Source organism: Miniopterus schreibersii (genome assembly GCF_964146895.1).
Source record: "Miniopterus schreibersii genome assembly, chromosome: 20".
Taxonomy (NCBI): Eukaryota; Metazoa; Chordata; class Mammalia; order Chiroptera; family Miniopteridae; genus Miniopterus; species Miniopterus schreibersii.
In genome coordinates, this window is record NC_138122.1 from 14009011 (window position 1) to 14033391 (window position 24381).

At 38.6% G+C, this 24381-nt stretch overlaps 1 protein-coding gene across 5 annotated transcripts in view; it reads right to left on the reverse strand.

Moving 5' to 3' along the window:
• SPECC1L (sperm antigen with calponin homology and coiled-coil domains 1 like) overlaps positions 1–24381 on the reverse strand; it is a 109319-nt gene that overhangs the window by 55079 nt on the left and 29859 nt on the right. For 3 of the 5 annotated variants that reach the window (XM_081122857.1, XM_081122858.1, XM_081122860.1), the window contains 6 exons: positions 21144–22777; positions 19420–19627; positions 8918–8991; positions 7390–7565; positions 4121–4284; positions 1819–1910 (listed from right to left, as the gene is read on the reverse strand). In XM_081122857.1, the coding sequence (XP_080978983.1) occupies positions 1819–1910; positions 4121–4284; positions 7390–7565; positions 8918–8991; positions 19420–19627; positions 21144–22777 (2348 nt within the window). The remainder of the gene's footprint in view (positions 1–1818; positions 1911–4120; positions 4285–7389; positions 7566–8917; positions 8992–19419; positions 19628–21143; positions 22778–24381) is intronic. The other 2 variants (XM_081122859.1, XM_081122861.1) reach the window with 2 other exon arrangements.

Sequence of the window (24381 nt, forward strand, 5' to 3'; positions counted from 1 at the left end):
AAAAGTGGAATTCCTACCCAGGGAGTTCTGAAAAACTAACAATCCCAATCTTAAGCCCTATTCCCCAGAGATTCTTATTTATTGGGATGAGGCCTGGGAATCTACGTGTTTTAAAACTCTCTATGTGATTTTTATGGAAAATTAGGTTTGAGAAGAACTGTGCTAACTAATCAAGTGCTAAAAAGCTACTAAAGATGGCTTGTAATTATTAGTTCTTTCAAGTTAGAGAAATGAGCTTTTTCACTTCTTATCTTTACAAAGATTTACAAAGTGATGCCTTGTCCATTAAATTTCAACACTCAGTTTATTATATTACGCACCTGTACTTTGCTTTTATTTATATCTTCAGGTCTTTAGAAGTTTAATTACTACAAGCATATAAAAAGCTCATTATAGATGAATTATGGAATGCCCTTTGCCTTCCTTTTAAATTTTGAGTATATCTTCTACATAAATGTAAATGCAAAGATACTAACTTGCAACATCACAAATGCAGAGGAAGCACATTTTGAAAATAAACTTTACAAAGAAAAAAGTTTAAAAGTTCACTCACTAACTACATGGCCAGTAGTTAAACAAGTACAAAAGGCTCCACTCAAAGAAAATGCTCCCAAACCCTCTTTTTTAGGAAAGAGGTGCAGCCAAGGCTACCCTGTATCACAAGGTAATAGTTTTAGGCCATTTTTCCTTTGGCTACTCTCACCTATGTGGAAAACTCTACCTCAGCCACTCTTCCCAAAAGGGGCTTACCAGCAAGGGCATAATGAGAGGGCCGCTTGAGCACTACAGAGGAACAACCATCTGCCCTGACTCTGGTTTGCATTTCCAGAGTGGCAAGGAAGAGCACCTTCTGAAACCTGTTTGTAATGGATCACCAACGCCCTTGTGCTAGACTGCTACAAAACAGCACACAATGAATCACACTTCTCTGAATTCATGCCTTGTGCAGACCCTCCCACCCTGAATCTGGGCTGGCCTTATGACTTGTTTAGACCAAAGAAATGAGACAGAAGTGACAGAGTCCAAATTCCAAGCCTAGGTCTTTACAGGGTTTGCTCACTTTCACTTTCACTCTCTTGGAGCTTGAGACACCATGCCATGCAGGAGCCTGAGAAAAAAGACCACACAGAGAGAGTAGCCCAGCCATCCCTGCTGAGCCCAGGCCCCCCCAACCCTCTAACTAGGTATAGCTTCTGGAGTGAGCCCAGGCAATGCAAGCAAAGAACTACCTAGTCAACCCAGAGAAATGTGAAAAATAGTAAAATTGCTATTTTAAGCCACTAAGTTTTGGAATGACTTGTTATGCACAGTAGAGGCTGAGACACACCAACTACATATTCAACCTAGAGAAATAACTTAGCATAGCGGATAAAAGCATGGTCTCTGAAGCCACACTACCCCGGTTCAAATCCCTGCTCTACCACTTCTTAATTGTATGACCCTCAGCAAGCTGTTTACCCTTCTGGGCCTCAGTTTCCACATATGAAAACTAGGGATAAGAATAGTACCTAATACCCAACAGAGCTGCTGTGAGGATTAAATAAATTAACACTACAAAGTATTTGGAACAGTGATGAACATATAGTAAGTGTTCAATAGTTGTTAGCTATCACTATTAGAGATTTTCAGAATAACACAACTGACATTTACATAATTTATTTCAATTATGTATATTCACAGTATTTTAGGGGGGGAAATTCCAACTATATCCCTAGTCATTTGCTCCCCATCCCACCTGACATAAGGGTAAATAATTTTGAAGAGGACAACCTTTCAGGTGCTGAGACCCCCAGAGCCTCTGCAGTCACAGGCACTTACCTGCATAGGGGAGACAGCTGCCGCAGGGGGGGTTTTCATAGGACTTGGACTCAGAGGTGTTCGAGGAATTGTGGCTGCAGTAGGGTTTGGTACTAGAAAACAAACAAACAAGTACATAATGAATGCATCATGGTGCAGTGGAAGCTTTTGTAATTGGTCTCCCCTTATGAGTTCAACATATTAACCAATGCTCTCAGCTCCCCTGGAAACTGTCGAGACTGATGCTAACCTCCACTGAACACTCCCAGCCATGCTGCCCAGCATTTATGTTTCTATTTCTCTCTTCCTAACCCTTCCTCTCTCAGAAATCAATAAAATAAATTTTTTTTTTTAAAAAGGACAGTATAGAAGCAGATTATCTTTTTGCATTAAAGCTCATTTTATTATTTTCAATAATTGCATGATTTTAATTTAGTGTAGGCATTCCATTATCATTTTATTTTAGAATATACATTTTCAAAGTCCTCTTTCATCTTACCCCATCATATTAAACAGAGTTAGCCACTAAGAGCAGTACAGAGTGCATCTTTTTTGCACTTTCAATGAAAACATCTCTGTACTTTTAAAAAATGAGACCACACTGTCAACTTGCTATAAAGAATTGCAGACATATTTTAACACCAGTGCTTCGAGCAAGGTGTACCTCATCCTTACTAAAGGATGCACAATATTCTACTGTACTGATAAGTTATAACTGACTTAACCATTTTAATGGGCAGTTAAGCAATTTCCACGTTTTCCATTTTTTCAAACACTACATTGAAAATTTTCTATCTTTCTATCTTTATACTCTTGTGCCAGTGTCATATATAAGAACTTCGGGGGCCCCAGCCGGGCATGGCTCAGCGGTTAAGCATTGACCTAGGATCCAGGAGATCGTGGTTCAATTCCTAGTCAGGGTACATGCCCAGGTTGCAGGCTCAATCCCAAGTCAGGGGCATGCAAGAGGCAGCCAATCAATGATGACTCATTACTGATGTTTCTATCTCTCTCTCTCTCTCCCTCTCCCTTCCTCTCTCTGAAATCAATAAAGATATATTAAAAACACACACACACACACACAAACTTCAGGGTCTGTGAACATGACATTTTAAATTGGCAGATACTGCCTAATTCTCCTCCAAAATGTCTGTATACCAGAAGTATGTGTGATTGTATACAAGTGAATTTTGTTCTGATTTTAAGTAAATTAAAACTGATTTGTGCATAACCACAGAATACAGATTCTAGGAATTCTACTCTTATTACAGTGAATTAGAATAGAGCCTATCATGAAGTTCAAAGATTTCTAGGTGAAAATTTAAGCTTTAGGACTCATTACAATTAGTGGTTTAAAAAAACGACATCCCTTTCCCTTTCCCAGAGCTGAGGAGGTTAGAGATGAAAAGGAGCCAGTTACTAGAAGGTGGTAGAGAGGATGTGCTTCCAGGCGGAAAAAAGCTTACGTGATATAGAGCCTGGCTTATTTCAGGACCCAAAGAGCAGTGCAGCTGCAGTGTAGAGGGTGGAGGAAGAGCTGCTCAACTGAGGTAAGAGGAAGGCAGGGCCAAACCATCTAGGCATATGGGGATCTGAATTTTATTCTAACTATAATAATATGAGTTACACAAATCTTAAATAAGATCTATCATGAAATAAAACAGGGAGACTAATTAGGAGGTTACTGATATTAATAGTTGATAGTGGCTTGAACTAGCAGTTGATTGTGCCACTGGAGATGGAGAGAAGTAGGCAAAGCAAAGGTATGTGTGTTAGAGGCTTGATCAAGAGGACTTGCTAATGGATTAGGAGGTGAGGAAGAAAGATTTAAGGAAGAAGGAAGATTCCTAGATTTCTGGGTTAAGTAAATGGGTGGAATGGTGTTGCCATTAACACAGAGAAAAGACTGAAGCTGAGGGACAAGATTTGGTTTTGGACATAATAAGATGGCTAGGAAACACCTCAACGTCAATGCCAAGTAGGCGTTTGAGGATACAGGTCTGAAAAAGTTCAGAGGAAGGGAAAGGGCTGAAGTCCTACATCTGAAGTTCTTAAGCACAGAGAAAGTTCTCAAAGTCATAGGCATGTGTGAAAACACACCTCTGTGTGGGGTAAGGCACAAGTCTGAGACCAAGATCTCTGAAGCCGGAAATTCCCCAAATCTCCTGTTAAAAAACACCTTTCAGTAAGACTAACTCATTAATTCTATATGAAATTTGATGAGACTCAGAGAGTAAGACAGTAAAGAATATCAAACTACACCAGAGAACAAATGGTAAGTGAATATGACTGCCTGCCCTTGGCACAATGTGTAAGAAATTACCTTGAGATGCACTGTCGAAGGACTTGATGAGGGTTTTTACCGTAGGGGTTGGCTCAGAGGAAGTTGAAGATCTTCTACTCAGTCCCATCCCTTGCCTTAAGGCTGCCAAATCTCTCTCAACAGCATTCATGTAGTTATACACCCGGCCTCGCTCCTCTTCTTGTCTGAAAACAATGTTGAAATCAGGGCATTTTTTACATATATACTAGGTAATATACATTTCCCCCTCCCAACTGAAAAGCATTAAAAAGTATCAGTTTAAAAGAAAAAATACTATCAGTTGAGCTGAGTAAATTACTCAGTCTAATATTCTCATTTGCTTAGTAAATGCCAGGAAATGATATTAAAATTTTTATATCAGGTTATCCTAAGTAGGTTAAGTAACTATCAGTTTCCATTTTCTTTTCTTTTTTTTAAATTTTATTTTATTATTATTTTTTAATATATCTTTATTGATTTCAGAGAGAGGAAAGGAGAGGGAGAGAGAGATAGAAACATCAACGATGAGAGAGTCATTGATCGAACCCGCAACCCGGGCATGTGCCCTGACTGGGAATTGAACCCCGATCGCCTGGATCCCAGGTCGACGCTCAACCGCTGAGCCATGCCCAGCCGGGCCAGTTTCCATTTTCATCTGAGTAAGTGTAAGGTAAGAACATCAGTGATCAACTGGCAATAAAATGGGAGGCAGACTAGCCAAGACTCTGACTCAGAACTGGGGATCTCAAGGTTCTGGGCTGCTGAGAAGGCCTGGGCCCTCTCAGGAGAGTCTGGGAACTCACCAGCACATATAGATAATCTAGACTGGCTCTATCTAATATACCATGTGCAGACAAGAAAATACAAAGAAATGAAATAAAAAAGTCCATACTTTTTTTAAAAATGAAATTTAAAAACCTGCTGTAGTCTCCAAATAGAATTTTCTACAAAGGGGGGGGGGGGAGGCTGATCCCACATTAGGACTGAGCCCATATTAGTAACATGAGTCTCCTAGATGCTCAGTGTGACAGATCATGAGTCATCTAAAAAATCAATTGCACTACATTTCTGACCAGCTCTAATTCTCTGAGCTAACACAAAACTTTTCACATGGAATGAAATTTCAGTTGAAGAGTTTGTGCATGTCACATAATTATCAAGTAAGTTTATAGGTAAACAAAAATTAAGCCAGTCCTTAGGAAAATTTGTCATTTGGCTCTTCTTACAGTTTTTTTTGCCTTAAGATATACAGTCAGAAGTTTTAATAAAGAATGTACTGCAGTGATTATCAAACTTTTTGGTCTTAGAGCCCCTTTTCTCTTAAAAATTATTGAGGACACCGAAGTATAGGTTGTATCTACTGGAATTTAGCATATTAGAAACTAAACCTAAGAAATACTTAAAATATTTAATTAATCTAAAAATAAGAATAAACCCAGGAATTTATGAAAAATGACTATATTTTCAAAACCAGAAAATATTAATGAGAACAGTAGTGTTTTTATATTTTTGCATATCTCTTTAATGTCTGGCTTAATGGAATACTGCTAGATTCTCATTTCTTGTACATTCAATCTATTGCAATGTGGGGGGAAAAAAGCAGGCTTTTGCACAGACATGTAATTGGAAAAGGAAAGAAAATTGTAATGATATTAAAATAATTGTGGTTATTTTAGATAACTGTGGCTATTCTTTCTTGATATTACACCAAAACGCAACAAGTGGTAGTTACTTAAATGTTAGCTACAATGTAGAATCTGAAACCATATAAATGCACTTTTCTACTCTGCCCATTAAAATCCCTTGGTCTACCTTGTACTTTGAATGAATCTTTTACCCACATATGATTGTGTTACATCATGCATTGGTCATATGGAAAATACTGGTTCATTGAGATACATTAATTTTCCAAATGTTGATGCAGTCATTATACCATGTATTTTTCAAAAGGCTCATTTGTTAACATCACCAACGATCTCATTGGGAAAACTTTAAATATGGAAAGCTGCCAAGCTCACAATGGCAAATACAAGTTTTCCAAAATCCTAACATTCACTTGAAAGCCCATATTTATCACTGACACCAAATATTGTCAGTTGTTTTCCTTGAAGTAACAGGTTCTCTTAATCATTTTCAAGAAACAGCCACCGAATACCAAAGTCTGAATATCCATAGTTAGTCTCAGTCAGTCTCAAGTAAGAATGGTGTTAAATAAAAAACACAACAGCTCAAACCAAAACAATCACACCATACTTTCCTCCACACAACTTCATACTTGCGTATATGCAGAAGTGCTTTACACTAGAGCTAGGCAAGAATAAAATAAAATAGCTTTTCAAAGATATTCTGTTAAATATTTTTCTAAGTTTTTTTCCATGCCTACTTAAGAATTACTCAAAGTAATGAATAGTCAAATTCTTAATAATAACCTCAAACCAAAAACTGCTCTCTCCCACTAGTAGGTAAGTGTCTCATTGAGAAACTCTGAGCACAACACAAATGTCATCTCATCTAATACTTTTGATGGGTTTCCAATGATCTCTATGTTACATGAGAAAAAATACTACTGTGGAGATTCATGTGGTTATAAGCATAAAACAAGTGAAAATTCCTCAAGTGAGTGACAGGGAGAAATTCACTCTGCGTTCTTTACTTGGGTCTCTAATAGTACTAGTATATTCGTCATGGCCCTGGAGGCATATCTCATCTAACCCTTACAGCAACACTGTAAAACAAGTAGTACTGTCTTTTATTTATTTGTCATTCCACTTATTTATGCATTCACTGGTTGATTCTTATATGTGCCCTGACCAGGGGTTCAACCTGAATCTTGGTGTATCAGGACAACACTCTAACCAACTGAGCTACCCGGCCAGGGCTATTGTCTTCATTTTAAAGATGAACAAACTGAGGGCCCTGACCAAGATCATACAGCTAGTAAGAGGCAGAGCTGGATGGGAGACAAGTCTGCCTTCCTCTAGAGTCCACATCCTTAATCACAAGGCTACAATCTAAAGAAAAGTCACAGGGCTAGAAGAAAGGAGAAAACAATAATGTACCCTATGCAAGGGACTATTCTGGCCTCCTCAAGAGAGGTTATGATTATGGACACTGACAACTTTGAAAGTTGTCACAAAATGAGGCCAGTAAAGTTGAGTAACTTCCACTAGATCCAAACTCAGTCACCCCGCATCAAACCTCAAGTTCTTTCCATAATACCACATCACAAAATTGGGATTTAAGTGTTCTCTACTAAAACATATGTACATAACTGGTTTCTCAAAACATACTTGCGTGACTTTATTTCTTCCAATTCTTTTGTGAGTTTCTCATTTTTTTCCTGAGCCTCATGTAGCCGGCGTTTCAAATCACCAATCTCCTCTTGGGCTTCAGATTTAATGTCATTGGCAATGACCACTGCAGTCTGAAGATCAGCTTGAAACTGCCGCCATTCTGCAGATTCTTCCTATATTAAAAAAATCAAATTTTTATTTCCAAAAGAAAGCAATAAAAACTTACTTAAAAGCCATAAAATGTGTTTATGATTAGGTTGCTGTAATGCCCTGTCCCAAATGATAATAAATTTCTTTTAAGTCCCAGAGAATTGCTATTACCTACAGCTAACAGGTAACACAATTATTATGATTGAGCTTGTTCTTTTTTTAATGTATCTTTATTGATTTCAGAGAGAGGAAGGGAAAGGGAGAGAGAGACAGAAACATCAATGATGAGAGAGTCATCATTGATCGGCTGCTTCCTGCATGCCCCCACCTGGGGATTGAGCCCGCAACCCGGGCATGTGCCCTGACCGGGAATCAAACCTTAATCTCCTGGGTCCTAGGGCGATGCTCAACCACTGAGCCATGCCAGCTGGGCTGAAACTTGTTCTTAATAAGGGAAATATTTTCTAGCTGTCTACCGAGGCATCAAGTATTCAAAAAGTACTCAATAAACATTAATGATGGCAATGTCAAGCCTCCCTTCCTCATTCAAGTTTCAAAGTAAGTCTTATGAAAATAAATACATCATCCAAAATGTACAGCACTACCTCTGAAAAGCTCAAGGAGGTAGATAAATGGTGTGTGACCCATACTGAAAGATCGTCTAGTGAAACACTATAAATATCCTGACATCAAACACTAACAGGAAAAAAAATCAAAAGTAGAGGAAAAGGAAGAGGAAGCCAGATGAAAAACACTAAACTTAATCTAGGCAGACAAAATCATAGCGACAAAGAGGAGCTAAGGAACTGCACAGTCCACTGCTTCCCACAGCCATGGAGAATGCGGGTGTGGCTGGGTGAGGAAGCCTCCCCAGGGTGTCACCTCCACCACAGCCACAGCTGCCCACTCCCAAGCCCAGGGCCCGCCACCCTAAAGCGATGTTCTGAAACTTTGAAGGCAGCCTCAGCAACTGCGGCATGACCAAGACTATGAAATTAGCTTCCTCCACCCTCTGCATCAGAGTGACACTGCTGTTGGCAAGCTGATCGAATCCAAGAAGACAGAAAACAGCTTGGCTTGAGATACTTTATAATCAAAAGCTAATAAACCTTCTTTCCAAAATATACCACTTGCTTCTTAAATCCATCTTTCAAAAATTACCACTCACGAATTACTAGTACATTCTTTTACCCGGAATCTAGTACCAGTCCCAATTTGAAATAATATTTGCTTTCTGCTTGAAGCCTAGTGAGGTCAAATATTATAACTGTATTTGAAGCTTAACATGAATGTTAACATGGTCAATGACTACCCTATGCTTAACTTTCAGAAAACTATGTTTTCTAATAAGATAATACATGAAGATTTATCCTACCCGAAGTCTCCTGTGTAGTGTCTTGATTTCTCTTTCCATGTCATGTTTTTGGTCCTGGAGTTTTTTAACCGTATCTGAAAAGATCACAAAAGTTTAAATATTTATTCTCTGAGTTGTATTCACAAGGAATAACATAAAGGGAGGAGGTAATATGACATTCAAAAACAGCCATCCTGCCCAAAGCCTTTTTATTTTTAATACAAAACTTTAAAAGAAAAAAGAAGTGTTCACTCCAAGTATTAACCAATATTACTTTCTAAAGAAAATATCAAGTTTAAATTTCTGGATTACTTCCTTCCTGTCTTAATTCTGAAACAAAAAGTAAAATCAATTGTTAGAAATACACATACTGTTGGCTCACAAACAATCAAAACAACACTGACTGCTATTATAATGTGAACTTTTAATCACAAGGGTTATTGATCTAAAGTATATATGCAAGCATAGCTTACTTTATTCACTGGAATAAACTGCAGAAAAGTTTGTGAATTAATAAAATCTTTACAAACTTAATTATATGATATCACGGGGAGCTGCTATTTGCATTAATTCTAGAAGTCTTTTTACAAAATAGAAAATATAAAGTAAATCAATACTCGTTATTTCTTGCACAATATGAATTTTCTTCAATTTCATTCGCTGTAAACACTTAATGAGGACTGATATGCAAGTACCATACTAGACAGATTGGGTAGATAGAGTGGGGATGCAAGATGAAGGCACAGCCAAGGCCAGTGCCCTTAGAACCAGAAATGTATGGGAAAGTCACATTCTATTTAAAGGTTCTGCTCTAAGATCCATGCTTAAGGGGAAGTGCCTTAGGAGGGTGCCATGCTGGTGACTGCCGCTCAATAAATCCGTCACAGCTGGTTATTTCAACAGCTCAGGAAACAGTGACTTTCTCTGTGGTTGAGTATCAGAAAACGCACATCTGGTGACAACTACTCTGACTTTACCAACTGTCCTCCACCCCAATAGATTCCTGTCCTTTCTGAGTCCCAACTCTGACTTATATAACCTGTACCTGGTGCTGCCAACACTATTACATTTCGTTATACATCTGTCTCTACCACAAGACTGAAAACACTTCAAAGGCAGGAGCAGTATGGTGACTTCAGAGCCCCAGCACCTGGCACATGGTAAGACTGTAAATGAAATAAATGTATAAAGCAAGGTAATGGAAGTAGCAAGAGAAAGCAACACTAAAATCATTACCTAGGATTGTTTTTAGAAATATTCCATTGACAGAACTTAACTATTTATTATCAGAAACATCATAACTATAGTCATGGTGTTTCTGAGTAAACACATCCCCCCTTCCATCCCTTACACTTAGTGGAAGGAACCCAGGCATAGTGAACACCTACATGCAACGATGCATGTAATAAATTCCTTCAGCTAACGAGTGATAACTTCTAATCAAGACCCTAATGTACAAGTTTACTGATATGTTTTTCTTACATCACTTACTGTCTTCCTCCTCAGTTCCATCAGGAACCTGTTCTTGCTGGAACCTCTGTGACATTAAACCTTTAATTCAATGTTGATCATTTGTGTTGTGATATGTTTAAATGGCATGAATTCATTTCAGTAACAACATAAAGCCTAGAATAGTTATAATAATTATATGTGTAATCATTATTATACACATATAATAATGACACATTTTTTTATAAGCTAGATGGAAATAATAAATGAGATAAAATATGGGGGGGAAACTGGCCAATTTTGGCAACCAGCAGTTAACTTCCTCCCATTCAGCACCCCAAAAATTGTTCAACAAAGTTAAGGCTTACAAAAGGAAACAAAATTTGCTCATTAATTCAACAAAAGTCTCATAAGTATCTACTTTGTACTAGGGAAACTGGTACGTTGTACTAAGTGCTTAAGATATAAGGGAAAGGAAAAAAAGATATAGTCCCCAACCTCTTAGAGACAGAAAGGTCAGGCTTGTTTGTGACCAGCTAGCAAAGATGGATGTTTTCATATGAAAATTTCATTCATTCAAAACTCTGTCTCCCTACAAGCTACTTCAGACCTAATTTAACCTGGAAACTAAAGGTCAGCAAGTACCCAATTGGGTTAAGGGCAAAGTGGACACCAAGGTGAGTGGATGAGTCCAATACCATGATCCTATCTCCAGAGGCAAGGATTACTCTGGAACCAGCATGGTAACTTGGCTTTGTATGAGGACAAATTCAGGGTCTCAGAGATATTATCAAATATAAATTAAGGAGTAAGGACAGACGTTGAAATATTTCTAGTGTTGAAAACACTAGGGATTACACCTTTCATTTACACTATATCCACTTATGCAAGAAATAATTTTATAATTAAAACAGGGGGGAAAAAGTGTAATTTCTCCTCTGTTGAAAATAGTTTTGCTCTAGCCAGTTTGGCTCAGTGGTTAGAGCGTTGGCCTGTGGACTGAAGGGTCCCAGGTTCAATTCCGGCCAAAGGCACATACCTCAGTTGCAGGCTCGATCCCCAGCCCCAGTCGGGGCGAGTGCGGGAGGCAACCAATCGATGTGTCTCTCTCTCTCTCCCTCTCTCTGAAAAGCAATGGAAAAAATATCCTCAGGTGAGGAAAAGGAAGGAAGAACGGAAGGGACGGAGGGACGGAGGGAAGGAAGGTTTTCCTTTTCTTCTAGTCACAAAGGACACATCTACCTATCTTTATATACTTCACATGAAACAAAGGACAGCAAGTCTTACTATAGCTCACTTTTTACATCTGTATCTTGATTCTCAGGTGACATTTTAAGCCACACAGTGATCTTAGACTGATCACAAAACCCCAAACTCCATCCATTTATGCTGTTCTTATCCTTTCCTCTATCACCTCTACACTAATGGCCACAGGATGCACACCATCACTGTTCTTAGACGAACATTCTTCTGCACCCAACACTACATATTTATTACTGTCATGTCCTATTATTCCTTTTTAATAGAAGAGAAGCTGGCAGCCAGTGGACATATATTTAGGAAGAATAAAGTGCACTAAAGTGTCTCTAGGGAATTTGATTTAAAATCATAACTGTATTTTCACTTTGTAACATAAAGTATTAAAAATGACAACAGGCTTTTCCTCCTTATAAACAAAGGAGTATGTGCTTAAGTTCTTGTCCTAAAAACTAGCTTAGCCCAATTAATGCAGTTTCCTTCTTCAAAGTTTTTCTAGTGTGAGGGACACTGCCATCTACTGTTGTCAACTTAAAAAGCAACATTAAACTCTATTATCAAAGAACAGAAGTATGCCTTTGAGCTCATTTTTAAACTGCAATTTATAACTCAATTTTACAATGCTATTTTTATTCTAGAAATCAGGTACATTGCTATTCTCATTGTTATTAAACCAATTTTGCTTTGAACAATTCTGGGCACTGTCAAAATTCTTTCATCACCAAGAAAAACCAAAAACAATAACCAGACCTGCACTCTGGCTCCAGTTATATGTCCATCACTCATGTGGATGTTACTAGACAGCTACCATGGGCACAGGATCAACCTATGACCCTTGGGGGTGTCATGGGGGTGTAAATGACGAAAGTTCATAAGCAACTTTTCATGCCCTCCAAATCCAAGAAACCCTCAGGGAACTAATACCCAGAGCTCAGTTAGACTCTTACATCTGGTCAAGTGCCTCCAATGGACATCAGGTGCAATTTTTATTTTTATTTATTTATTTATTTATTTAAAATATATCTTTATTGATTTCAGAGAGGAAAGGAGAGGGAGAGAGAGAGATAGAAACATCAATGATGAGAGAGTCATTGATCGAGTCTGCAACACAGGTATGTGCCCTGACCGGGAATCGAACCCCGATCGCTTGGATCCTAGGTCGACGCTTAACCACTGAGCCATGCCCGGCCGGGCCAGGTGCAATTTTTAGAAGAAGGGAAAGGACAAGAGTAACCAATCAGTTAAAATACCATGCCTCAGGGGCAGGGGAGAGAGGCAGGTAGTGCATCTAGCCATTAGGTCACAGCTTTATTCCCCAACCAGAATTCCTGATCTGCAGAGAGGGCAGAGATGAGCTTCAAATGAGCATTACTACTTTTGTTTGTATTTTTAAAATTTTTATTTTACTTGGTTTTATTTTTCTGGGGGGGAAAAAGTGGATATAACTTATTCCCTTTCATTCGAAAAGTAATACATGCTTACAATAAAGTCTTAAAAGCAGAAAGGGTAACAAAAGTAGATAACCCATAATTTGCATTTGGCATATATCCTTCCTGACTTCCTATGTGTTTAATTTTATTTTTTTAAAGAAAAATGGAATTATACTACTATATTGCTTCAAAAGCCTTTCTACTTAGTAGATTATGGACACATTTATCAATAAATACAGATCTGTAGCACTATTTTGATGGCTGGGTTAGTATTCCATCAATTGGATACGTCATGATTTGTTTAGCAACTTACTATTAACGAAGTTAGAATGGTTCCAATTTTTGTTATAAACACCATGAGTGCCTTTACACAATTGTTCAGATATTACTTGAAGATACATTTCTAGAATTGTATAAGTGATAAAGGACCATTTGAAACTATCAACAGGATCCGAGAAACCCATTAGAAGGTTCTAGCTCCAGAATACAGAATTTTTTTTGAGAAATCACCAAGTTATAGAATTTATTGAACAGAATACAGTGAAACCAGTATTTCTTAAGGAACACCACTGTACCTGCCTACAATTTCAGTGTAATGTTATATTTAAAGACTTTATGGTTTTTAATGACAGAAGTAACACACATGGCTCACACTCTACTATCCTGTGATCTGCTTTTTTTTCTATGACATTTCTCTGTGCCTGTACACAAAGACCTGCCTAGCTTACCTTCACCCGTGAAATGGCTGCCATAGTAGGAATGTACTATGCACACCGGTCATTAACTAGATTTCAACTTTTGAAAATACAGGTAGTTTCCAAGTTTTTGTGGTAACCAGCAATTCTGCCAAAAGCATCCATATCTATGTATGCATTTGCAAACTTGTAAGAATGTTTCTGAAGAGATTTCTAGATGTGGATTTTAAAATTTTGATCAGTACCCCAAAAAAACTGCAGCAATCTACACTCCTTCCAACACTATGAGAGTACCCATTTTTCCTGTCTTACCTGTTATTAACCTTTTTAATTTTTCACACCTGCTAAGTAAAAATTGGTATCTTGTTTTATTTTCAATTTCTTTGTCCTTTTAGTGAAGTCAAGCATCTTTCTAAGTCTTTTTCTGACTTATCTGTTCATACACTTTATTTGGCTAATGGATTATCCTAGTCTTACTGATGTATAGAATCTCTTTATATATTTGATATGTGCTGCAAATATTTCTCCCAATGTCATTTATTTATGGTACTTCTGCTGTACTAAAAATTTCAACTATACATAGTCAAATATGAGACTTTTCTCCTTCATGGCTTCCCAGTCTTCTGCCTTTAAGGCTTCTTCCACCACAGAACTATACAACTCTCTTCCTTCTACTACCTCTCTAATTTCAAGCCACACTTGCTCACCACTGTCACTAGTGTTTCATGTAAAAGTGCAAGACTTGCATAAGATCCCAATCTTAGGAACTATAGATGTGCTGTCCTTAACTGCAAGCATGCACAGAGCATTATGGTGCCAATAGTAAGTAGTTGACAAAAGTCGCTGTAACTGACAGATACATTGCTTGAGCCAGCCCTCAGATCTCGTTAGTGCCACTATTCTCAGCACTAATCAACTTTGGTTTGCTGGATTGGTAGTGAAATCAGTAACTTTAATTCTTTGGGCTCAGTCGAGCTGCTTCCTTCTCCTGTTTCTCTCTTAAGGTATTAAAATGTCTAATAAGTCCTGGTTGGCCTTTCTTACTTATAAAGAACAAGAATACTACTAGTGACCTCTGCATATTTCTCAACAACTGTGGAAGTCATTGTTCTATGCACAGGCCTCTCCCCTCAGTGTAACGACTGACTACAGGCTCTGCTGATGACACATGCCTACAGGGGGCTCCCCTCTGGACACACAAGTGGGAGCTACATGGCTTCAACCGAGGGGACAGGTGTGCGTATGAGTGCCTCTCTTTCACTGCTGTGACAAACTGCATCTCCCTTTGTGTGGTCTTTCCCCAAGATGACACGGCAGCCTGTGGTTGCCTTAGGCATACCTTCGCATCTCTGATACTGAGTCATGCCAGGAGCCCCTGCACCGTATTCTCCCCCTTACTTAGAAAGGCGGTCAAGCCCAGCAGCAGTCTGGGGGTGAACACCAGAGCCAGCACCTTACAGAGGAGAGCAGTACAAGGCTTCTGGTAAGCCCCTACACCATGGCCTAAAACTACTGCCGGTTCCAGTCCCTATGATCCTGAGGTGGGCTTTTAGGCCCCCCACCCCCAAAGTCTTTCTGGGAACATATTTACTCAGAGCTTCAGTGTTCTCCTGGACTGTAGGTTTTCCTATTGTTTGATTTCCCCAATTCCATCTGCTTTATATGTCCCAGAAACTACTCAAAATTGTTGATGTACTGATGGGAACTTTTCCATTTTCTATCTTTGCTTTAGATTATTGTAATTTTTATACTTCTCCTGCCATGTCACTAGGATTTTGGGAGGGAGCAGAAATATATATGTAACCTCAGGCCATCACCTTCAACAGTATTTATAGTATTTGCTAAGTTTTTACATCAGATCTTTGTAGCTTAGATGCTAAATTCAAGCACCACTTACTGAAAAGTTCTGCAAGCCTGAGCAGTATGGCACTGATGTCATCTGGAAGGAAATCTAGGACCCACCTACACAGTATGCTTTATGATTCTGTTACACAAAGCACTGAAGTTCTATCCAGTTTTTTAATTCAATCTTCTTTCTCTCTGCCTTTCAGAATGGATAATGTCTACTGATTGATCTTCAAGTTCACTCACTCTACTATGTCTCTAATTTGCTGTTTAAATGATTTGGTAAACTTTATATTAGCTGTTAAATTTTTCAGTTCTAGACTACTTACTAGGTTCTTTTTTACATTTTTAAATTCTGTGCTCAGATTTGTTCATTCATTACAAGCGTATTTTCCTTTATATTCTGAGTACAGTTATAATAGCTGTCTACTAATTCCAAAGTCAAGATCATTTTGAAATAAATGAGGAGTGATTACTAATAGACAAGGATTCTTTTGGGGGGTGATGAAAAATTTCTAAACTTGACTGCAGCGATGGTTGCTAAAACATTTCACAGAAGTTCTCAATTTCTCAGTAACACTATTCTTTGTCATCAAGTCCCCTGTACCAAGTGCTAACTTAGCATTAATCCCAAATGCTAGAATCTTTAGGGGGAAAAATTAACTCCCATTTGACTATGGAGATATAACAACTAAATGTAATGCATGAAACTTGTTAGGATACTGGTTCTTATGAAAACTATTAAAAATTTAATATGGGGTATTAGATGGTACTAAGAAATTATGACTAATTCCACTACCTGTGTCTAATAGTGTTGTGGTTAGGAGGAGACTATTTAGAAGGAGTTGCATATTGAAACATTTAGGAGTTAAGTGTCATGAGGTCTACAACTTACTGTCAACCAGTTCAGTTAAATATGGATACACGCAAAACACTGCAAAATGGTAACACCTGTCACTCCTGGCGGCGGGCGCTAACAACACATTCCTGCAGCATTTCCGCATATTTGAACATTTCATTCCAAAACAATGGGGAGAGGCATTATACAGCTCAATAATTTACTCAGAAGTTTCAGCCACTCTATAATGAAAATCCACATGACGTTAATGTAATTTTATTTTGGCAATGATTTATAAAATTCCAGCACAGGAATCCTCATCATCTAACATTTTCTAGCAATTACCACAAGGTGTCACTCTATCCGCATTCAAATCAGAAGTCTTGCCCCACCGGGCCTGGCTCAGCAGTTGAGAGTCAACCTAGGATCCAGGAGATCCGGGTGTGATTCCCAGTCAGGGAACATGCCCGGGTTGCAGTCTAGGCAGCCGATCAATGACTCTCTCATCATTGATGCTTCTCTCTCTCTCTCTCCCCCTCCTTTCCTCTCTCTGAAATCAATAAAGATATGTTTAAAAAATAAAATAAATTCAGAAGTTTTCTGAGGGAAAAGGTGATTAACAGTGCTAAATGGAAAAATGCACTGCGCTTCCAAGTAATCTAAAGAACTTTAGAACCTCTAACATTTAGTAAGTAAAATTAGATAAATCCTCTCAGTTGAGATAATGAAATAAAAACTAAATGTTAAAATCAAGTTTTTTAAAACTTTAGCCCTGGCCACTGTGGCTCAGGTGGTTGAGTGTCTTCATGTGCACTGAAAGGTCATGGATTTTTTGGTTTTGTTTTTTTTGTATGTGTTTTTTTTTAATATATCTTTATTGATTTCAGAGAGAGGAGAGGGGGAGAAAGAGAGAGAAACATCAATGATGAGAGCGTCATTGATCGGCTGCCTCTTGCATGCCCTCGACTGGGGATCGAGCCCGCAACCCGGGCATGTGCCCTGACCGGGAATCGAACCCCAGTCGCCTGGATCCTAGGTCGATGCTCAACTGCTGAGCCATGCCCGGCCAGGCAAGGTCATGGGTTTGATTCCAGGTCAGGGCATATGCCCAGGTTGCAGGCTCAGTCCCTAGTAGGGGGCAACCAATCGATGTTTCTCTCTCCCTCCCTCTCCCTCTCTCTCTAAAATAAAATTTTAATAACACATATTTTTTAATTAAAAAAAAAACAACGCAAAACACTTTAGAAAATGTTTATGACTATCACTATCTCCAAGAAATACTGTCCCAGTCAGCTGATTTAGTGTCCAGATACTTCACAATGTTCTGAATAACCCTGGGGTCAATCTATAGATACTGAGTCAACTAGCTAAAACTCAGGACTGCCACAAGACATGTTTGGGGCTCCTGCCACTGACTCTCTCTCTCCTGGAAATAGTTCAAACCTCCCCACCTCCCCACCTCTGTATCCATAGCCCATGAGATCTGGCTCAGTGCTATATTTGCCTATTAACCCTCCATCAAGATTAGAGCTCAAAGGAGCAGTATCATGAACCAAAGGTTTAAAAAGCTTTAACCAATGCATCCCCCAAAAGGTTACTCCCATTCTCCTTGTCCCCACCTGGACATCATTAAAGTGTATTACAACTCAAAATCTGTTAACATTTGAGGAATCATAAGAATTTTTAAAATGTATTATTTGGAAATAACTTCAAACTTATAAAAACATGCAAAAATAGTACAAAGAACACCCATATACCCTTTTACTCAGATTCATCTATTGTTAAGTTTACCCATTTGTTTTATTATCTGCTATCCTCTACTGCTGTCTGTCTGCCTCTACCTACCTATCTATCCATCCCTAATTTTTTCCTGAACCTTTTAAGGATACACATCACGGTCCCTTACCCCTAAACATTTAGTGTGTGGTTCCCAAGAATGGAGACATTCTTTTACATAAACACAGTAATCAACTTCATAAATTTATACTGATATATGTTTATCTAATCTACCATCCATATTCCACCATTGTCATAATATCCATTAGAGCATTTTCCCCCCTACAGTTCTGCACCCAGTCTAGGCACAGTTTTTGCATTTAACTGTCATGTCTCCTTAGCCTCCTTTAATCTAGAACTTTTCCATAGCTTTTGTCTTTTATGATGTTGGCATGTTTTAGGAATATAGCACCACCCATTCCTGTTTTTAATTACATGCCTCATTTTTTGTCTGTTTAATGTTTCTCTATGATTAACTGAAATTATGCTTCAGCCAGAATACAGCCTAGCTGATGTGTCCTATATCTACATGCCTCTGTCACTTACATGACCACCCTGTAGCTCAATTTTTCCACTGCACAATTTCTGTTGTTTCTTCTTCCTCATTTGCAACATAATAAAGTCTTTGGGAAGGCATTTTAAAATCATGCAAATTTCTGTTCATCAAATTTTCTCACAGAAATGCTTTTACTATTTTTGCAACCTTTTTATAAATCTGAAATAACTGCAAAATAGTTTTTAAAAATTTTTATTTTAAAAAAGCAACTTCAAATCTGAGTTTCAATTCCACCAGATTATAAAATTTCCATGGTAGGGAGGAAAATGAGACAAATAAACCTGTGCTTTAGGCACAAGATTACAAAGGGTCAATACTTTTTTTGTCTCAGTATACTTGCAATCACTAGAAGTAGATAATAGCTTTTCCTAAGATCTAGAAAATAATAACCCCATTAGCTCTTCGCTTAAATAATTTTCCATAATTAAGCACAGTTTTAAAGTTATGCTTCCACTTAACAATTCTTCAGGAACAAAACAGCAATCCGAAAACTATCAACTTGTGTGCGGATTATACTTTACCACATGCACATTTCTGCTAGCTCCTGTGCTACTGCTATTGCCTTTGAACTGCTACAGTCAGAATTACTAATTTTTATTTTGTTACTGACTGTAAACTATTCCCACCAATTAAAATGGGTAGGACAAAAAGGAATGAAATTTTCCAACGTCACTTACTCTCTAAATCAGAAATAATGAGGTTGTCATGAAGTTTCACAGCTCGATGTTGTTCTACTTCGTCTTCAAGTTCAAAAATGGTTTCTTTCATGTCACTCCTTTCTGTCTCTTTTTCTTCGAGCTCTGTTCTTAATTTTTCTAATGTCATGTTCAAATCTTCTATTTGTTTTTTAGCTTCTTCTTGGAAGGCTCTGTATTCATCTTCTACCTATATGAAATTGGTGATACAGATTAGAGAAGATAGAATTGTTTCAAGATAAATTCTAGAACTGAGGTATACAGTTTCGAATGCAAGCTAAGTGCCAGTGCCGTTATTATATGGATCATTTTAGTTCATGAACTGTATACCTTAGTTCATCGTTAAAAATATGAAAAAGCACTTTACAATAGTAATATACTTAGCATAATTTGTCACTATATCACTGACTGAAATTATATTGGCAAATCAATGAATTTAACTAGATTATTTGGAAGGAAATTTTGGAAATTTTCCTTCCTCCAAAGTTTGGACTGAAGGCATGCATTTGATTAATGATTAACATGCTCTCCCACAAAAACGGTGTCCCAATTGTTCAGTATCAAATTAATAATGGGAACAAAAAAAATCTCAAATATTGTCATTACAAAAGTATTAGTTCAGTCTCCCCAACATATATACATGCTCCAATAAATAACAGATCTAAATTGTACCTCTAAAAGTCATCACTAAAAAATTAAGGTCTAAATTATTCACATTTTGGCCAAAGACATACCAATGTTTCTTACTTAAAAATCATTGCACTAAAATAGGAAACAAAGTGTGAGATAGATTAGATAACTCATGCAAATAAACACTATACCAGCAATCAGGTGGGGCACAGAGCCCTGGCCAGAGTGCCAGCAACTCGGGTACAGTTCTGAGTCCTCACAACTATGTTGCATATAAAACAGGGGTACCAGACTAATGATATCAAAGGCCTTCCCCAGCAACAAACCATAGGCCTCTAAGAAAAAGGAGTCTCCGTACTCCAAAAATATTTTTTAACTCACAAAAGAACTCTATTTGAAAACCTAAAACCGTAACAGGATAAGAAGTGGCAGACACCACCTGGAATACTGGCTCTCCATCTTTCTTATGCCAAAATACATCACAGATGAGAATGTAAAATTGCATGACATGCTCCCCCTGAGTGTACCCAGAACCAGGGACAAATTCTGTTAGTTCAAACTCTAGCCCCATTCTCTCACAGGCAGAAAAACAGTAACAAAATGCAAGTGAAAGTAACATTATTGTAAGAATACTTTTCATTCTATCTAAATAAAAGAAAACCATCCTCAAAGCTTTAAATATATCAGCTAAAAAAAAAAAAAAGAGCCCTGGCCAGTGTGATTCAGTGGTCAGAGCGTTGGCCCACGCACCAAAGGGTCACCAGTTCGATTCCCAGTCAAGGGCATGTACCTGGGTTGCAGGTTCGATCCCCAACCCCAGTTGGCTGGGAGGCAACCAATCAATGCGTCTCTCTCACATCGATGTTTCTCTCTCTCCCCCTCCCTCCCTCCTTCCCATCCAGTTTCTCTAAAATATCAATGGAGAAAACATCCTAGGGTGATAATTAACAAACAAATAAACAAACAAAAAAAAGCTCATGATACCCCATACAAGTGATGCTGGCTCTCAGTAAGCATGCTGCATACTGCAACTACATGATGTTGATCCAAAACATTGTTATCTACTTAAACAGTACCTTTGCAATCGTGTCCTGCAATCGATTGGCATCATTTCGGGTATGAGCCAGATCTTCCTGCAGGCTACTAGCCAAACTCTCTGCTTTTTCTTTGTCCAGCCTGACACTCTCCAGGAGGTCCTGAATATCAGATTTATCTCCAGAGTTATGGATAGAATATAGCTCCGCCACTTTCTGCTTTTCATTCTCTAGCTGGGCCTTCAGGCGGTTCATCTCAATCTGGTCACTGGCCACTGTGGCTTTGTACTCCTCTAATGTGGCTGCCAAGGCCGCTTTACCCTTCTGCTCAGACTCAATAATTCGCTCCATATGGTGATTACGTTCTTTGAGTGCCCCTATCATTTCTTGAGCTTCCTTGTTGTCTTGTTCTGCCATCTTCAAAGTATTACTTAAATGCTGCTGGACACCAAGGAGCTGCTCTCGTTCAAAACGGGCATTCTCAGCTAGATCCATGTAACGTTGTTCCAATTCCATATAGCGTCCACTTTTTACATCTTCATCTATGACATAAGAAATGTGGTGTTCATCTAGAAGGGAGCGAAAATACTCAATTTGTCGGCTAAAGTGTTCCAACTTATCACTTTGCTGACATAAAGACTCCATAAGAATAACCTTCTCCTCTCCGAGCCTTTCATTTTCACTATTCAGTTCTTGGGTAATCTGTTGTAAATCAGCTAGTTCTTGCAGAGTTGCCTGAAGTTCCTCACTCGTGCTGTGTTGGTTCTCTTCCATCTGGTGTATCCGTTCCGTCAAGCAAGCAACGGACACTTCACTGGCATTCCCACTGCTTCCCTTCCGAGAACGCTCTGTGCTCGGAATGCCTTCCGACTCTGAGGACGATGGTGCATCCAGGGCGTCATCACTCGATGTGAGGGGCTGGTACACCTCACTGGACTCACTGTCTAGATTGTCCATAGAGTTACTGTGCTGATGGTCCATAAGGGTGTTTTCATCCTGACTCAAAAGATCCTCCACTGACCCAGGCGCAGAGCCTTCCACCGAAGAAGTCAGAGTCCCTCCTCCATCGCTCTGGTTACCAGGGGTAATTTCTGGGCTTAGGGACTGATAGCCAAACAGTTTTTCAGAATTGTCTAACCTCTGCTCTAAGGAAAAGCCCAATGCATTCAATCTGTCCTTTAACATTCTGTTTTCATTTTTCAGCTGGTTGAGCTCTTCGCGGATGGCAGTGTTCTGTTCCTGTAACTGCAAAAGAGTGGACTCAACATCAGTTGGCTGGTGAGCAATAATGGCTTCCTTCTCCTCAGATTTTTCATCACCCTCAGAATGATCCTCATTAATGCCCAGTTGAGCACGCATGTCTCGGAGTTCATTTCTCAAATGTAAAATTTCCACGTCTTTGGTTTTTGCCAGTGTGAGAAGATCTTTCACTTTGGCTTCCAGAGCAGCTTTGTCACTGATCTGATTGTCCGATTTAGACTTGCTCATGCGAACATCACATTCCGTAGCAGTGCGACTGCGGGAACGTTTAGCCAGTGCCACGTCATTAGCTCCCTGACCTGCAGAAGGTAGTTTTTTGCTCTGGTTTAGCCGAGTACGTTCACGTAATCTTTCTCTAGTAGAACTGGATTCTTTATTACCTGTGGACGTGCTCCGCTTGGTTGAAGAACTTGTGCCTACATGTTTAAAACAAAAGAATTTAAGGCAAAAATATTAGTGATAAAAAGGCACATAGTTTATGCCCCACATCTAACGAGATGAAATCTAGGGATCTACACATTGATTTTTACCTACATTAATCTCATTAGGTTACTGTAAAATTCAGTATCCTCAAAACCAGATCATTCATCTTTTAACTATCAATGAAAAAGAAGTTATTCGCTGAATTACGTATTTTAAAAGGATAAATTTTATGGAATATGGGTTCTGCCTCAATATAGCTGTTACATTAAAAAAAGTTACACATATTAACCTGAATCCTAACCCATGGCTTCAAACAGGGGGCCATAATATTCTAAGGCAAGCTAGATGAAGATGACTCTAGGATTAGCCAGTCGGGTGGCAACTTAACTACAAAAAGAGATGGTAAAGAAAGATCACAGAAGAGCAAAAAGGGAAAGGCAGCCTCTGAGCAAACCAAAATTCTAAGCTACTTACAATAAACAAAAAGAATATGATAAAATAAATGCAAAAAATGTTCACGTCATAGAGTACCACATAAATAATAACAATAACAGTCAACATGTACTTAGCGTTTACGCATATACATGTACACATTAACATTTCACATACATTAATTTATGAGCCTCATCAAAGCGCTAAGGTAGGTGCTATATATCATGTTTTACAGATGAAGAAACTTACACAGATGTGAATAATTTGCCAACATTCCACAGGTAATGAGTTAACTTCAAACCCAGGCAATCTGGCTCCAGAATCTGCAACTTAACCAGTATGCTCTACTGTCTCTCTAAATGTTAGACAATGACGACGCATTAATGCTAAATAATGAAGACACGTTAATCAAATATGCTGCACAAACCATACTATTTACTTAACTGCTAAAATTTTAAACCTGTGAAAACTGACAAGATCCATTGTTTAATATAAAAATAACAGGAATATGTTTAAATACCCACAAACACTTAAATAATTAGAATATTTTTCACTTTGAAAAATAACGTCTAGACATAATCAATGAGTTGTGTTTTTTTAAAAATATGTCTATTGATTAGAGAGAGAGAAAGGGGAAGAGAAAGAGATGGAAACATCAAGGATGAGAGAGTCATCCATCATTGATCGGCTGCCTCCTACACGCCTCCGACTGGGAATCAAGCCCACAACCCAGGCATGTGCCCTGACTGGGAATCAAACCGTGATCTCCTGGATCCTAGGTCAATGCTCAACCACTGAGCCCAGCCAAGTTCAATGAGTATTTTTAAAGAAACTATTGGTTCTTTATGTGGCAGGCACCAGGCCGCAGAGGTAAGAAGGAACAAAAGATCTACATGATATACGAAGATAGCTGGTAATTTTGCCAGGTCTTGGGTATAGTGGAGGGAAGGGAATTATGGCTGGCTACAAAACAGACGGGATGAGTAGGCAGAAGTGAACATGGCACATAAAAAGGTAAAGTAAGGCCACACAATTGACAAAAGCAGCAGACCTGAATATATAGAGACCTGAAAGTCCCGGAGAATTCAGTGAGTCACAGAGGTCATCAAATATTCTTGAGCAGGGAAGAAACATAAGGAAAGAGCCTTTTTATGGATATTAATCT